We start from the raw sequence: 17,389 nt of genomic DNA, 5'->3' as shown, positions 1-17,389 counted from the left end.
AAAATTTTGAGGTATTTGAATATATTATTAGCCTGTTCTTTTTTAGCACATTCCAAAATTTTAGAAGATTAAATTATGTTTATAAAATAAATATTACCTTCGTTCATTTTTATCCATCAGTCTTTAAAAATTATTTTATTCATAATTATATATCGCTTTAAGAAAATTAGGCATATTAATTTTTTTTAATTGCACTCTTATTTCTCTTAAACACGTTAATTATTTATACATTTCCTAAAATTCATCTTAGCATCTCTACTCTCTTTCTTAATTAGATTAGATAAATAATAATTTAATTAAATTAAATAATATTTTATTATAATTTAAATAATTTAATTATTTACTTAACCACCGTAAAAAAACCTTAAATGAAAAATAAAAGTAAATAAAAGGAATATTTAATCACTATTATTAGTTTGAAGATTATTAGTAATGATTCCTAAAACATATTTTTTTGGAGTCAATCAATTATATTGTTGAAAATATCGTTCTATTCCAGAAAATAGATTTTCTTTTTTCATTTATCCTAAATTATAATTTTTTTAAAATAATAATCTATTTTTTTATTAACTTACTAATATACACCTATTTAACATGCATAAAAAATTGTAAGATTTATTAGTTTGAGAATAAATTAATAACATAAATTGTTTAATGAAACAATATGAGTAGGGAGTATTCTTAAAAAAATTAAACATATTAATTATATTTTTTTAATTTATGTAAAAAAAAGTAAATATATCTTTTATGAGATGAAAAAGTATTACATTTTACATATGCTTATTGTTTTAATTATGTCATATAAATATCAATCCAATTTTATTTAATTATTCATTAAAAATAATTTTAATATAAAAAATTCATATGATTATACTCTCATTAAGTAATTAAAGTCAAATTATTTATTTAACACATAGAAATTGATTAACATTTTATTTGAAAATATAATTTATTTATAATTAAAATTCTACTAATTATGTAATGTTTCTTTCCTCCTCTATATTTTTCTATTAAAATTAGGGAAAAATGTTTAAAATAACTCCCATTAGTATTACTGTCATATTAAAAATAAAACAAGAAAGGCAGCCCATGACATAATACACTCTCTCTCTCTCTATCTCTAAATTTTAAAAGGAGTGGCCTTGTCATCAACTGGGTCCCACAGAGGTTTTGATTTGAAAATTGAAAACAGCTATACAAGGCAAGAAAAAATATTATATCTTGGAAGGAAAAAGAAGTAAAATTCCATTTGGAGTAGAAGTCTTAACTCACACTCTTTCTCTTCATTTCCCTTCCTATTCTCTTCTCTGCACAACAAGAAATTCTGGGTTATTTTCCAAAAAGAAGCAACATTCGCCAAAACACAAGCAAAGCACAACTACCCATAACAAATGCTCTCTCTGACCCCAAAGCCCAAAGCTTTACTTGTTTCTTCACTTCATCACTGCCTTCTCCAGCTTTCTCTACCTTTTTCTTACTCATAGTTACCACACAAAGAGCCAACTACTGTAATAATATCAACAATTTATGGAGTTAGAGTGAATATAACTGCCCAACAAGACAAGCTAAGTACTAGAGAGAGAAATAAAGAATAGAGAGTAGTGGGTTTTGGTTGGTGAAATTTGATATGGCCTTCGCTTCTATCTTTTGTTGTGGAAAGCGTTTGGATCGGTAAGTTTCTTGTCAATTGAATAAAATATGTGGGTACGTTTTGAATGATCTTATGAGTTTTGAATTTATGCGTATAGTTGTGCTTGTTTTGTTTACAATTTGGAATTTATTTGGGTTTAGTTTGATGTTGGAAATTATCATATTTGAGGGTTTGTTTGCTTGATGGTCGGAATAATTATTTTTTTTTGTATTTGGTTGGTGATTATAAGTGATTGGCAAACAAAACAAATCAAATTCTTAGTGAAGCATAATGAATTGAGGGTAATTTGGTGGCAAATGAGAATTCAAATGGGTTTCAAATTTTGGGTTTGGTTTAGATGTTGCCAGCAATCATATGGGTGTTTGTTTACATCCTTTGCCAATGATTTGTTGCTGTGTTGCTCATAAACGGTGGGATCCTGTTTCATTGAGCTTTACAACGGATTTGGTCCAGATTTTACAATTCTTAGAATGTTGTTACCAGGAGAACTTTCTTTGTTCATTTGCTGAGATAAGATGAATGGTAAAGAGATGATAAAGCCAACTAAGTGAATGGACATTTTGACATTTTTATAATATTCATAAATCACAGTTTAATGTGTGCTATTTGCCACACAGGAAAGAGCGAGGAAAGAAACAGCCAACATGGCGGATCTTCTCCTTGAAGGAACTACATGCAGCTACAAACAACTTCAATTATGATAACAAGCTGGGAGAAGGAGGATTTGGCAGTGTTTACTGGGGTCAGCTTTGGGATGGATCACAAGTAATGTTTAGTTTTTCAGCTTCCATATGCTTTTAAAATGAGTTTTTGTTAATTATGTCAATAATTGTTTAATTTACTGCTCTGTAGTTAATTTACCATGCAAAATATATCATATCTACAATTGCATTGAGAAGTTTATGTTGTCAATTAATAATAACTTCAAATCAGATATCTTGATGAAAGTTGTCTGCTTAGATGGTCTGTGTTTCAGTGCAGCAGTCCAAGAAATTTGTATCTTCTACAAATTCACACTACAGGATAAGTATTATGCGATGGTTACACTTCATAGTATTATGTTCTCTTGCAATAATTTACCTGGCCTGTTTTGAGATGCCTACCCTTGGAGATTGAAGTTCCTTTCAGAATCATGCTAGAATAGAAATGATGAAATATTTCTTGATTATTTGTGGTTATAATCAAACTAGAAAGTCATTTAAGTTCCCCCTTCCCCACTTCTCCCAGCAGTTAGCCAGAAGTCATTTGCTTTGTTACATTATGACATACCCTTCTAAGTACCAAATCAAACAGGAATAATAGGTGAACATGAGCTGGTGAAAATATAATTTCGAGTAAACACATCTGAACAGTTGTAGTCTAAACAATGTTAGTAATTCTTTCCAAGCAGCAATTTCAAATGTTTGCAAGTAAATTTGATTTGGCTTCTGCAGATCTACCACAACTTGTAATCTCTCTTGATAACAATAGGTTGCATAGCCTTTTTTCAGGCTCATCCATTTGCAAAGATCGGTCTCAAGCCTGACCAAAAATTTGTTTTTACAAAAATCAGGTCACAAAAAACATCTCAGGTTGTTAGGGGAGCCATGATGTAGTTATAATTTATTAATTAAAATGAATTCTCAAAAGAATAAAATGTTTTGGTTCTGAACTGTCGGGGGCCTTTTGTAATATCCTTCTCAAGTTGTTGATTTGAACTCATTTTGGAAAAGCAGATATTACATGCTCTTTCCAGGAACTACTGAAAATGGAGACTTTGTGGAATTGATTGTTTTATAGTCATACAGGCACTATAACTTTCCAATAGATTTTGAATTGTGGTTTATAACTTAATTCATTTTCATCACCAAATTATAATCTTCTTGAACTTCACAATATCTCTACCAATTTCTTGGGTGGGTGGTTTGCAAGTGCTTTTTGAAGGCACCACTTAAAAAGTGACAATGAGGCAATTTATCGGTTTCCTTATTACCAAAGCTTGTTATGCAACTTGTTATTAATAGTTCTATGCATAGAAATCAATTATATTATCTGAATTGGTATATAGATTGAAACCAGAAGGGTGTATGTATTCAAGTCCTGAGACCTACTATTTTGTGCCTAAAATGCTGCGGGATAGGGTTTTCACTTTTCACCAAATTCTCTCTCAAGGCCCCCTTGGGCCATATTCTGAATGGCTAATGGCATTGTTTACTGAGGCTTGCTTAATTTTCAAATCATCATTAGTTGAATATTATTTTTTTCATGCATGCGTGCGCTCTCACGCACACACATATATATGTGTGTGTGTGTGTGTGTGCGTGTGTGTGTGTGTGTTAGAACGTTCTAATGTTTAAGTTGGCAATAATCTTCTTATCTTCTCAATATTTATCCACCATTATACATAACCTTTCCCATGAACTGGATCCAAAATACTGAGAGACTTCATTGCAGATTGCTGTTAAAAGGTTGAAGGCCTGGAGCAACAAAGCAGATATGGAATTTGCTGTTGAAGTTGAGATACTAGCACGTGTTCGACACAAGAATCTGCTGAGTCTACGTGGTTATTGTGCTGAAGGACAAGAGCGTCTCATAGTATACGAGTATATGCCAAATTTGAGCTTGCTCTCTCATCTTCATGGGCAGAACTCAGCAGAATGTCATCTTGATTGGAAGAGGCGGATGAATATTGCCATGGGTTCTGCAGAGGGGATTGCGTAAGTATCAAGCCTACATTTTGTAAACTATCTTGACCTGCGGCCTTTCTATGCTAATTTCATAACTTGATCAATCCAGCTACCTTCACCACCATGCAACACCACATATCATTCACAGAGACATCAAAGCTAGCAATGTCCTGCTGGATTCTGACTTCCAGGCTCAGGTTGCTGATTTTGGATTTGCAAAACTAATCCCTGATGGGGCAACACATGTAACCACAAGAGTTAAAGGTACACTTGGCTACCTGGCCCCTGAATATGCTATGCTCGGGAAAGCATCAGAGAGCTGTGATGTATATAGCTTTGGCATTCTCTTACTAGAGCTTGCCAGTGGCAAGAAACCCCTTGAGAAAACGAGTGAAGCAGTGAAACGAACAATTACTGATTGGGCTATGCCATTGGCATGCGAAAGGAAGTTCAATGAGCTGGCAGATCCAAAGCTAAATGGTAAGTTTGAGGAGGGAGAGTTGAAAAGAGTTGTTCTTGCTGCTCTCAAGTGTGCTGACAGTCGGCCTGAGAAAAGACCCACAATGCTCGAGGTTGTAGAACTACTGAAAGGGGAATCAGAGGAGAAGTTGGCTGAATTAGAAAAAGATGAATTGTTTAGGGTATCCCAGCCTGCTGATTATAATGATGGAGTATCAGTTGCTGAAGACAGCTCAGACTTCATCTCAGAGGAGAAGGATCCGAGACAAGAAGTGAAGGAAATTGGACAATAGAACACCCGTGATAGCTTTGTTTTGCGTTTTTTTTTTTTTTTTTTATGTAAAATTTGGTTTGGTGTACTGGTTTTTACTTGGAAAATGAGGTGGCACTAGCAATCCATTTATTAGAATTGTCAGGAAATGAAACATGCTACAAGAATTGTGCGTGTGGCTCATTTTGTTGTCTTGTTCCTGTAGGTTTTCTTTCTCATCGGGTTGTCACTTCTTCCGTTTCCATGAAATATTTCTGTTTTTCATGGATACTTGTTCATTTTATTTATCATTGTGTATTCTCATTGTCTCTTAATTGTTTTGGTTTGAGAAGTTTCAATGACAACGCATCCCCTGGATCATCGTGTACTCTATTGGAGATGCTGCTTATTATTCTTACTCTGTAAATCATTCCAAGTCTACTATTTTTTTTTTTTTTTAAAAAAAAGAAAGACCAAGAGCATAGAAAATAATTGCAATGCGTAGACTTCCTTTTCTAGAATACATATATACAGCTCATTACGAACACGACACTGATTTACAGAAGTAATCTCAATATGCCGCATACATGAACTACTACTAAAAAAGTTTCTTCCTGCCAAGCAGAAAAATTAATACTCGGATTTGATAATGTTCTGCAACTAAAGGCAGTGCTAAACGCGGATTAAAATACACAACCCAACAACTTCCTACTTCAAGTGAAGGTATCCTCTCGGTCACCCTCAGCAGTCTCACCCTCCTCCAGGTTGCTGAACTCCAGGTAGTGGGTTGGTCTATGGTCCTCATGGTAATACTCCCGTGGTGTCCCCAGCTTGATTCCGTATTTCATGCTCACTGTGTGTTTCACTCCCATGAAGTTGTAGTTCCATGGGCCATTATCAGGAATCTAGTTTACACAAGAAAAAAAATATCAACAACCAATCAGAAAGCAGCATCACTATGACAAATCATTAACTGTAGGAGTTGAACAGAATCAATATCTGAATGGTGCTGTAAGATATTCTGGCTGTAAATTTTACTCACCATATAGAAACCAAGGAAACGATCACTCAATAGCATCTGGACCTTCTCATAATGAGTTGGCAAGTAACCATGAGGGTTGCTTCCAGTGTCCTTGTTGACACGTCCCCACTCATACCCACTTGGGGTAAGCTTATATGCAGTTAATGAGCATGATCCTGGAGTGAAACTGCAAGTCAAGATGATGCACTTCTCCCCATCCCATTGCTTGTTGTTCTCTAAAATCCGAGCATGAGTTGTAAGATCCTGCAAGAAAAAATTGTTCGGGTCAAGCACCAGATCATGGATATATAACTACTGCCAAGCTCCCTATATTAGGGAAAAATGGGCATGATATTCAGTTTCAGGAAGAGAATGGGCAAACCTGTGGTGATAACTGAGGAAGCTCATTTGGCTGGGTGTGCATCCATCCCAAAGGCTCCAGATCATTGAGGAAATCATGCTCAGGAAGAGCTGATGGGAGATGAACTTGTTGATGAGTCCCCCACTGAGGTGGCATGGCAATACAGCGGATCTCCTTGACCTGAGGGTTATCTGGGGGACTAATACCATAAAGGTACCCAGAAATTTGAGTACGCAAATCTGCTATGCAGATGAACTTCTTCAGAATGTTCTTGGGCATGATGTAGGTATATCCTGTCTCCTGTGAAATCACGTGCAATCCATGTCAGCAGATATAAAAGGGTTTAAATTAACGTATCCAAAATAAAAATGTTGACGTGTACCTTGATGTCTTCTGAATTCACATATATGTGATTGACCCGAAGGTAGAGATTTGTAGCTGATATTGCCCTGACACGCCAATCTGTTTTGGAACCAAATGCAGCCTGCTCATAGGGACTAGTGGTGGTGACAATGAGTTCATCACCATGCACATTTGTTGTCCTTGTTGTGACTGCTGTTAACTGACTTGCTTCTTTGGCCTGGAAAAGAATCAACAGAATGTTAGACTAATTACAACCAGCAAGGACAGACTAAGCTGCACAGCATAAATGAAGTCCACAGACGTGATACCTGTTTCTCAATCTCTGCTATCTGTTGCCTTTGTTGAGAAGGAGGAGTGATTTCAGCACCAAGAATAATATCACGGATCTCAGATTGTGTCAGTGCTGATGTGTTCACATTGTTTTTCTTGGCATAGTCAGAAAGTATGAGATCTCTTAAAGCAACCTCAACCTTCATCCATTGATCATCAGTGAGAGAAGGCCATATGTGGTGTGGCTCCGTAATGATGGTTTTGTCAGGCTTGAGTAGCATCTTTGCCTTCTCATTATTCACATGAAGTGCACGAAGAATCAAAATGAGTCGGGAAAATGCAGTGTATGATGAGATGCTCTTCAGCCAATCATCGTAAATATTGAATAAAACCATTTGTGGCTCTGTTGCTTTCAAAATCAAATCTCCAAATTTCTCTATCTTCAAGCAAGCCTGGAATGGCAACTGCAACTCACTTCCTTTAATAACTATATTTGGGAAATCAAGCAAGTGAACCTCCAATGGATCAAGCATCCCTTTCCGGGTCACAATAATTTGTTTTGGTTGTTCTTCAACAGGCAGAGACCGCACAAGAGCTGCAACTTCTTCAGCGGTTTTCCACTTAGCAAGTTGCCCAAGACGTTTTTGTCCTGCCCATACGCTAGTGTGGATGACCTACAAAATATCACAAAATGAAGATCAGTATGTCTAATGTGTGACGGACAAGTATTAAATATAGCATTCAAGTACAAAACTAACCTTCAGAAATAGCTGGCCAGTTCTGGGATTGAATATGAATATTGCACCATTTATGGGTTTTGTTGTAAGGTTCCCCTCAAATGTCTTATGAATTGTGACGCGATACACATTTGTATCATCAACAAACCATATAATCTGATTGCTGAAGATCTCACCGTAGTTTTGGGATGACAAATACGGTTCTGTAGGCTCAGAAGAATACAACTGCAAACCCTTCCTTATCCGCTCCCTCAAGACATATAAAGCTGGGTTTGACTGCATCAAAATGAAACAATAGCAAAGAAATTTGGAAGCTATCATAAATCAACAAACTGACATACAACATCAACATGTTGAATCAAGCACCATATCATAAGTGTACCTTCATTATCTTATTCATGGCCTGAGCTAGCAATGGTTTTGATCCAGGAAACCAGTTACCAAATGCAGAATGCAAATTGTATGCCAGATCAAGTCCAATCATCACCCCTGCAGAGAAAAAATGAACATTCATTTCAACCAAAAGTTCTTCATTTAAATGTAGAGCACCAAGAAACAGGAGAACAACATACCAGTTGGAGATGGATATATAGACATGTTATCCGTCGTGTAATCCATAAATTTGGCCCGGGTATAACGCTCAATATCATGAGAGTCATAATCACCCCATCTGAGCTGTACATCTATCCAGTATTTATTGCTGGCTTTCTGATCAAATACATCTTTTGACTCAGCCACAAGACTAGGCTTTGACATAGGCCACCTGTGAGCAGCAAAGAGGAGAATGTCTGCACAGGAGCTGTTCATCTTGTAACTCTTCCTTGGATGAATTGTTTCCTTCTGCACAGTTTCAATTTCCAGAGCATCCAATTCCTGATCTAAGACTTGGCAGAGATCCATGACAACACTCTCATGAATCTTTTGCCACAGATGAGCTCGGAATATCTGAATTAATGAAATCTTCAAGGTCGGGATCTTTCCATGCATGAAGATGCCAGTTAGATCTAGCTGCACTTGGAAACCCACATAGACATTGGCCCTATTTATTGTGGGTGACCACCAAAGAGTAAATCTTCGATTGGGAATTTGATTTAGACCAGATCTTTGAGCATTGGTAAGCTTCTTGTACTTCATTGATTCTTCAAAACCAGATGCCTTCTCCCAAAAGAGACCTTCCCACGTTGGGAAACTAAAAAATCGTCAAGACAATAGCATTAATTAAGAACTGTTTTTTCAGCAACAGAATTCCCACTCAAAAACAAATGCAGTCTAAAGTCTATACTATACTTATCCCCAAAGTTAAAAAGGGAAATGGAAAGAATTAAACCTTTAACATATCTTATTTGACAATATTTTGGAAAATCATAAAGTATAATCAATCTGAGTTTAGTCAATATGGTACACTATTCAAAGTTGACTCTTAGAAAACCAAATACTTGAAATACAATTCGAGCTCAATTGAGTTTATTCTTTCATGCTAAAATCAACTCAAAGTTATTATCAAAATAGGAAATACTCAAAACTCACTCAATGACAAATAAAAATTTAGGTAACCTAGTCTGTTAATCTCTAATTAAATCTATAAGAAATACAAGTTCAAAATTGAGCTCAAAGTCATTATCTAAAACTTCATAAAAGTTCAAATATTCGATTAGGCTTGTGAGCTACTTGCTTGAGTCCAGCATTGTGATACTCAAGCTTTGCTAGACTCGATTAAAATTAGTTGAATTCAAATATATTGCGAGTAATCCACTCATTCACATTTCTATCATAAACAAAGATAGTCATCAGCAAGTCTAACAGAAAACATCTACCTACCAAAATTTTTAACTGTTAACATATATGCAGCGGACTTTCCCCAAGCCCAATCTCTAACAAAGTTGAGTTCTAATGAATGATACTCCTAAGAAGGATAGTAATATTATAGAACATGAAATACTTACTATGTTCCTTTGAACAAAGTATGCTCAAGAATTCCCTCAACACCACCAAGAGCTTGGATAACATCAGTTCGGTAATTGTTCAAGTTCCACAGTTTCCCATCATGCCTCTGGTGAGTCCACCAGAAAGGATTTTGCTTTAGAACTTGGTATTGCTTGAAATCTGTACGCACTCTCCATCCTTTGTCATATGCAAGAGTATGACGGTCCTTCTGAAATAAAGTATTAATACGTGGAATTCCCCTGTCCCAAGAATCCTGCCAAAGTATTTGGATAAAATATTAGAATTTACATTCATTAAAGCTTCACAAACATCACTTCAAAAAAAAATTAAAGCAACTTCAAACTGCAAAAAAAAAAAAAAAAAAAAAAGAAGAGAAATTGAAATATGTTGAGCATCTTAAGTCATTGCTTCACAGCCAAATCTCCAAAGTGTCAAAAATGAACAGTGCAATAACCAAAGGGAGGGTGATAGAGTAGAAGACACAAACAAGAGAAGAAGAAAAGGAGAGAGAATGTGTGGGTTAATGTGCAAAATCAGAAAAACTTACTTCCAAATCTTCTAGGGTTAAACGCCTATTTTGTGCTTGTGCTTCCTGCCTCTTAAGGGCATACTCTGCCCATACACGCTGTGAATCTATGAACTCGCTCTCCCATGGCTGTTCAGAAACCATAAACAGCATAAGAAACATCCCCCAAAGAGGGCATCATAGCTTACTAATAAAAAACTCAAAAAAAAATAAAAAAGGATGCGCCTCTGAGCATACCTGAATGTAGCGATAAAGATTTGGAATCAGCTGGTCTTCTTCATGACTCATTCCACTCCTGAAGTGGGTTACACCAACATCTGTCTGCTGGCTATATCGCAGGTCACTTTGTGGGATCAATATGTGACCCATCGATAGCATGCCAAGTCCTCCGATTTCTTTTGGTGTATAGAAGATGACAGGAGGAAATCTGAAACAGAAGTAAATTCAAATCAGTTACTCAGTATCACAAACAATTCTTCAACTGAATCAAAGTGACTGCATGAATAAAGAAGACTTGCCGGCTTGGCATCTTTGAGTTCAAACCAATCTTGATACGAGTTTGGATTTTATTTTCACATTTAACCAGTAAATCTAACAATTCTTGAGTATGCACAGTTGCTTCACGGAAATAAGTCATCAAACCTACAAAAGAGAATCAAACAAAAGAAAATTTAAGCAGAAAGAATACTAGTGCAAAAAGGGGTAAGCTTATTTAAAAGTTATACTAGACCTATCAGAGCTGTATTCCATTTGTTGACGATTTTTGTGAAAGTAGTTGACCCTGAAGACATAAGAATCTGCCTCACACGATTCTCAAACACCTTCATGTGCTCATCATCAACCCGTAGGAAAGCAACAGCTGTTCGCTCTTTAGTCTGCTCATTTTGCAAATTCCAAACACCATCTCTGGTATTGCTGAATGCTTCCTGAGTCATCCTTAGTTTAGGAAGTATTCGAACTTCAAACCCACACCTACACATGAAAAGTATGTGTTAGTTATCTTAATGGCAAAAATAAATGATTAAAAGCATGAGAATTGTTTTTAGCTTTGAGAGTACATGCTTAGAAACCTAATGAACATGTGTAGGGATGGAACTAGTGAACTAAGTTATCTTTTAGCTTATCTATAAAAATCCTATAATAAGGGATAAAATAACAGTAAATAGAAATATATGATACTTCATTAGAAGCAACTGCTTCAAAAAACACACTATTACTTCAAAATTTGAGAATATTTACCCACATTCACCAAGTCATTCCTAGGTTTAATTGGCCAATAGAACACATGTACTTTTTTGACAAGAAAAAAGGATAACCAGGGTTCAGAAAGAAAGGGGGAAAAAAAGTCCACATGCAAATGGTCTGCAGTAGTCAAATGCTGCCATGTTCTGCCCATTTATTTTAAAGTGGCCAATTGGGGGGAAATAAAAGCCAGTTCCCATAAGACTCCAGCATCAGATATCGAAATCAGCATTTCATATAAAACTAGCTAGTTTGGGTATTTAAATTTGCATAATGCCAATACAAACACAAAAATAATAACATACATGCTGAAAAGCAAGTTTGGATTGTCCTTGCTGTAAACAGAAACAAAGCTGTTCTCCCACTCCAAAGTTGTGATGCTTCGAGGGAGACGGTTCTTCATATCCCAAAATACACTTCTCCCGAGATTAACTGAAAAAGAAATGCAGCAAAGCATATCATTCAAGTAAATGAAACCCACTTCAGAAAACTGAAATTTATAGATAATGATACTAAAAAAAATGACAATAAAGAGAACATCAATACCATCATGTTTCATGAGCCTCATTCTTGCATCTCTGGGCCAACATTTCTTGTTTTGGTACCCAACCATGTTTTCATTGTTGGGATCAGGATGCTCAGTAAGATATCGCTGGATGAGATCTCGAGCCTCTTCATGAGTGAAGCGGAACAATATATGCACCCTGTCTATATATCTAGAATATAACCGAATTGGGTGCCTTGTCTCAACTTTTGTATCCCAATAAGTGATGAACTCGTTTGGCATTTGTGGTGGACCAGCAATCTCACTGGCACGAGTCAATCCAAGAAGTAACAGATCTAGCACAAGTCCATAATATTGTACAACAAAAGAAGCAAACTGCAACCCACGTATCAAACCATAAGAATTTGTGTGGCTCATATCTTTGTAGGACAACACAACATTGTTCTTTGCAGTAACGTAATCAGCAATGTTGTGATCAAGCACCAAACGAAGAAGCCTGTAAAAATATAATTTTATAAGATGCAAAATCTTGTAGTTGGAGTTGGAAACTAAATTCTAATATGATTAACAGAAGATCTTATGGACGCTTACCTATTTAACATTGTCAAGTCAATCTTTTCAAAGAACTTCTCAAACTTTGTTTGTAGCATCACTACACACTGCCCGTCACTTGTGTCCCAGATACCCTGCAAATTGTTTATACCCTGACACCATTTATAAACAAGCAGTGGTGGTGGCTCAGAATCTGCAGGCTTAATCCAGTTTGGAAAGAGATGGCGCTTGTCACCTTCATACCACAGATATTGGTCAAGATATGCATCTGTTATTTTTTCAAGAGGTTCAATTTCATAAACTGGAATCAAAGCACTATATAAATCCATGAACTCTATGCCAACCTGCATGACAATACAAAATATATATATATATATATATATATATATATATATAAACAAATCTCAATTCAAACTGCAATATACTGAAAAGAATTGTAAAAGCAAAGCCAACTTATTCTTAATTTATCAACATACTTCTTTGAAGGCACGCTGAGTAAGCAGGTGACGTTTAATCCGTGACAAAGCCTCATGTGGATTATCATAAGCCTGTTCAATAAGACCCAGTTCCTCCCTCTGCAGTTGGTTTAATCTGACAGCCACACTATATGACTCTTTCAACCTTTCCAAAGCAAGAATAAGTAGCTTGGTGTCATGCTTGTATGACAGTGGAGGGAATGGAATGGGAGAAAACTTTCTGGACTCCAGCCAATGCACGGTTGTTGTATAAATGGCAACTGCTTCTTCTGGTGTGACATATGGACCATCTTTCAAATAATTGTGTTGCCGTTCCTAGGATGCAAAATTGATTTGATTCATTACAGGGAATGGTAAGAAGACAGGTAACATGCATATATGATATGCAATAAAGAATACAGTTGACTTGTGTAGAATAAAGTGTGGCAGGAACATCGCAGGAATATACACAGAGTCACACACACACACACACACACACACACACACACACACACACATATCAAAAGAAGTAGAAGTTACCTGTTCTGCCTTTAGCCAAAGGCGAGTCAACCTTCCAAGATTTTTTCGGCAAACTGTCTTATCAACAGTTGCACCTCTTCTTATACGTTCACGATTATAGTGAGCAACATTTGTCCACCAGTCTGCTTTTGACTTAACGTAACGAAGAATCATATTTTCAATGGGCACTGGCAAGCCAGGAACCTTCCAGGGAATGTTGGCTTTCCAACAACGCCAGGCCTCACTTAGGTGCTGCAATATTGTTCTAGCTTTATTTTGCTTAATACCCTCTGCAATTTTAGTATCACACAGTTAGCCTTAAGCAGAAAAATGACAGCAGAAACCAAACAAGCACATAGAGGAAAATCAACACCAAAGGAAACAATTAACATGACAATGCACCTGGCATGGCATCAAGAACATCATGCATGACAGCAGCACGAAGCTCCAAATCAAAGTGACTCTCAACACGTTGCTTTGTAACAGTCTTAGCCGTTCCTTTTGAATGGCGGCCTTCAAACTGTCGTGCAAGGAGATTCCCTAACCACCGTTCAAGAAGAGGTACAATTCCACGAAGGAAAAACAACCATACTCTCCACATTGGTGCCCAGAATCCACAGCCAGGTCCTTTCCCCACTGGACCCGTATTGAAGCGGTAATATATCAAGTGCTTCAAGTCTTTGCACATTCTAATCTGTCTCATCAGCCTGTACTTGTAGCGATACATGCCAGTCAACTGACCAACATGAGAAAATGTATATTGCAGACCATCAGCTAGCTGGAATGCATCAACATTACCCAGTCGGAACTGGATATTGGCATCAACCACAAGCTTTGTCAAGCGCAGGATCTCACGGCAGAGATGAAAAGCATTACCAAACCGGGATTTCTTACGTTCCTTTGTAGTAAGGGTTTTCACAGGCTTCAAGTTAAAATTATAATCAAGATGGAGGTAATTTAAATTTTTCCTGTGGATCAACAGGTTCAGCATGTTATACCCCTGCTTACAAACTTGTAAGCCCGCTTCTGCCCAATCGAGTTCTGTTGTTTGGAAGAACTTGGTTGCAGCTAGAGACCGAAACAAGTGCTTCTTCTTCTGCGCTTTGGGTGGTCTATGATGCAACTCATTCAAAACAAAACATTTCAACAATTTCTGATAGCTAACCCTAACTTTCACCGGATAGGATGGAGGACTGGGTTAAAAAAAAAAAGAAAGGCAAACAAAATCAGTTAACGTATGCACTTACACATAAGTTGCACAAGTGAACAACAGGAGAAATTAGAATCTCACCAGTGCTCCTTATACCACTCAGACACAAGGGGTATATCTTCTGCTCGTCGCATACGGCCGGATCTCATGTTAAACGGCCGTGGTGCAAATAACAGGGAAATACCAGCAGCTGTGGTGTCTGTATAAAGCTGAGTGTCTTGCAGGAAAGGTTCAACTTCTTCCGGCAAAAGGAAATCATCATCATCATCATCACAAGCCTTCTTTTCTCGGCGCTCCTTGTTAGTGGAGGTTATAGGGTGTATCAATGGATCATAATAGAAAGCAGGTAAATCAGGATCCTCAGCTTTAATGAACATGACCATGGGAGTGTGGTACACACCAAGCTTTACTTTCCTGGGCCTATTGTTATAAAGATGAGGGAATGCAATTCTGTACTCTGTCCTGAGAGGTGACCGAATAATGAGTTTGTTAATGTCATTGAACTCATTCCAATCTTCATCTCCCTTCTCCATGTCACGATATAAAGGTTCAAATTTAGGACCACCTGAATAAGAGCAAAAGTATCTTAGATCAGGGAACAATCAAATAACACTGCAAAGAAATATGGTCAGATGCATATCTAGCATAATGAAACCAGCCATGAAAACTAAAATTAAAATCACTGTTAGAATAAAGCCAAACATTCAATACTTTCAACTAATAACTCATAAGATCTATGGGAATGCTCTATGGCCTCTGCTCAATAAGATAAAACACAGTCAAAACTAAGATAAACATTATTTTTAATCCTTATCTGTGAGACTATGAATTATATGCTCAAAAGTATAAATACACATATATGAACGCATAAGCAACATACACATACCAGGTATGCACATGTTTAACGCTTTAGCTGTAAAGAAAGACTCCATGTCAAACAAGTAGAAATAATTGCGATCAATTAGGTCTGATAGAAGCTGTCCTGCCAGCCGGTGCAGAGTTGCCATGATGGGGAGGGAGAGATGCCATTTCCTGTAACTTGGACCGTTGATAAGCTTTGTTTTAACAAGGGGCTTATGGTCATAAAACCAAGTGCATACTGCAGAATCTTCTTCTTCATCCAGCTCCAATTGAATAGGCTCCAGAGGATCAACGTCTAACAAATTATCAGCATAGTCCAATGGAGGTTCCTCGTCATCAAATGGTGGAAACCTCATTCTCTTAAAATGCCTCCGATCCCTCTTCTCTCTTCGCATCATGATCCACATTGTACCCCACTGCACAAAAATATTACAGCTCAAATCAATCATGGTCAAGAGGAAGCGACGACAATCTATAGACAAATATAAAATATTCAAATAACCCCTGAAACAACAAGATATGCACTGATCTATATCCACGGAGAGAAATCAATCAGTATACCTGAGCTAAATAAATAGGTTCAACAACCCATGGAATTTCATTCACAAAAGTGATTGCCCCGGTGATATGGTATAGAACCTTCACATCACGAACCTGCTCCCAAGGCATCGGCATATTCTCAAGAAGCTTGTAAACTGCATGTGGAATGAATTTAAGGGCTCCAAGATACACACGTTTATCATGACGAAATTTCTTGGAGGACATGTCCCCATGGTCTCTGTCAAAAAGAATATTAGGAAATATTTAATAATCATGTACCAAGGAAATGCCCAATGAAAAGGTATATCTATTCATTCAACTCACAAACACAATCACCAATATCACACTTACAAATTCATTTATACAAAAACTTCAGCATAACTCATGGTTAAGAGAGGAAAAAAAAATATACATTAGAAAATAGAATATATAACTCGATTTATTAGTTAATCTTAGAAATGAATATTCCGAAAATTTCATCAGTGAGACAAAATCAATAATACTGTTTGCAGGACTTAAATACAAGAAGCTTAAAAGACGATTTTAAAAAAACAATAACCAGCTAATTAAGTAAACACATGAATTGCCCATAAACACACCAATTGAACCTCCATGCTATGATCACATGAATTAACACTAGCTAAGAAAAATATTGGTCAAGATAAAATCATATAACTACTAACTACCCCAAAAGGGGAAAAAATACATTGGAGAAGAAAAAAGCGAAAAAAAAAAACTCACCAAGAAGTTCAAAACCAAGAAAAACAGAAATCAGATAAAAACCACCGCCAAATACGCACAGCTAAACCAGAAGAAATACCTGATAATTTTCCTGACATGCTCAGGCGGCATGTCTTCTTTCTGCGTCTCAACGAACCCAAACTTTCTCTTATCACTGTACCTCTTCGTATTAAGCTGCTGCCATTTACGGGCCTTTTCTTCCAGCTTTGCCTCCACCTCAGCCGGCGTTGGAGGTGTTTGCTGTGCAAGCACAGTATAGGAAGGCTGTGCCGGAACAGGCGGTGGCGGCACCGAAGGACCACCTGTCCCCGGCGGCGCGATATGCGCCTCTCCATTATTGTTCCACATAGTGGTTAGCTCAGGATCCAACTGGAAAACCCTAAAATTCTTTCAATATGCAGATCGGTGTATATACCTGTAGCCCTCTCTCTGCTGAGAGTGTGCACAGATTGTAGCTAGAGCTAGAAGAGGGCGGGCAGGGAGAGAAGTAGAAAATGATATTTTGTTATCGGGCTT

The 17,389-nt window shown here is 36.9% G+C and overlaps 2 protein-coding genes across 2 annotated transcripts; one reads left to right on the top strand and one right to left on the bottom strand.

The window, feature by feature from the left end:
• Window positions 1-1,205: 1,205 nt before the first annotated feature.
• LOC110658909 (PTI1-like tyrosine-protein kinase At3g15890) lies at window positions 1,206-5,404 on the top strand. Its single transcript, XM_021816700.2, has 4 exons — window positions 1,206-1,671; window positions 2,269-2,416; window positions 4,085-4,347; window positions 4,427-5,404. The coding sequence occupies exons 1-4, from the start codon at window positions 1,628-1,630 to the stop codon at window positions 5,067-5,069; spliced, it is 1,098 nt and encodes a 365-aa protein (XP_021672392.2). The 5' UTR covers window positions 1,206-1,627; the 3' UTR covers window positions 5,070-5,404.
• Window positions 5,405-5,515: 111 nt separating this feature from the next.
• Window positions 5,516-17,368, bottom strand: LOC110658901 (pre-mRNA-processing-splicing factor 8A). The gene is made up of 23 exons (XM_021816688.2): window positions 16,953-17,368; window positions 16,154-16,370; window positions 15,618-16,008; window positions 14,813-15,296; window positions 13,924-14,714; window positions 13,543-13,811; window positions 13,024-13,338; window positions 12,587-12,891; window positions 12,037-12,491; window positions 11,796-11,922; window positions 10,979-11,220; window positions 10,767-10,890; window positions 10,486-10,675; window positions 10,270-10,377; window positions 9,722-9,975; window positions 8,351-8,967; window positions 8,161-8,267; window positions 7,800-8,054; window positions 7,080-7,715; window positions 6,791-6,988; window positions 6,430-6,708; window positions 6,069-6,311; window positions 5,516-5,931 (listed from the first exon to the last, which is right to left on the bottom strand). The coding sequence occupies exons 1-23, from the start codon at window positions 17,219-17,221 to the stop codon at window positions 5,740-5,742; spliced, it is 7,068 nt and encodes a 2,355-aa protein (XP_021672380.2). The 5' UTR covers window positions 17,222-17,368; the 3' UTR covers window positions 5,516-5,739.
• Between the last annotated feature and the right edge of the window lie 21 nt (window positions 17,369-17,389).

The sequence above is a fragment of the Hevea brasiliensis genome, chromosome 6 (assembly GCF_030052815.1).
Source record: "Hevea brasiliensis isolate MT/VB/25A 57/8 chromosome 6, ASM3005281v1, whole genome shotgun sequence".
NCBI classification, from domain to species: Eukaryota; Viridiplantae; Streptophyta; class Magnoliopsida; order Malpighiales; family Euphorbiaceae; genus Hevea; species Hevea brasiliensis.
Note: the sequence above shows the minus strand (reverse complement) of the source record. Positions and strands in the feature narration are given on the sequence as shown.

Coding starts and splice junctions, on each gene's coding strand:
- LOC110658901 (XM_021816688.2), bottom strand. CDS start 17,221: ATGTGGAACAATAATGGAGAGGCGCATATCGCGCCGCCGGGGACAGGT. Junction 12,492..12,586: donor GACTTGACAATGTTAAATAG/GTAAGCGTCCAT, acceptor ATATTTTTACAG/GCTTCTTCGTTTGGTGCTTG. Junction 8,055..8,160: donor CCATGAATAAGATAATGAAG/GTACACTTATGA, acceptor ATTTTGATGCAG/TCAAACCCAGCTTTATATGT.
- LOC110658909 (XM_021816700.2), top strand. CDS start 1,628: ATGGCCTTCGCTTCTATCTTTTGTTGTGGAAAGCGTTTGGATCG. Junction 2,417..4,084: donor AGCTTTGGGATGGATCACAA/GTAATGTTTAGT, acceptor ACTTCATTGCAG/ATTGCTGTTAAAAGGTTGAA. Junction 4,348..4,426: donor GGTTCTGCAGAGGGGATTGC/GTAAGTATCAAG, acceptor TGATCAATCCAG/CTACCTTCACCACCATGCAA.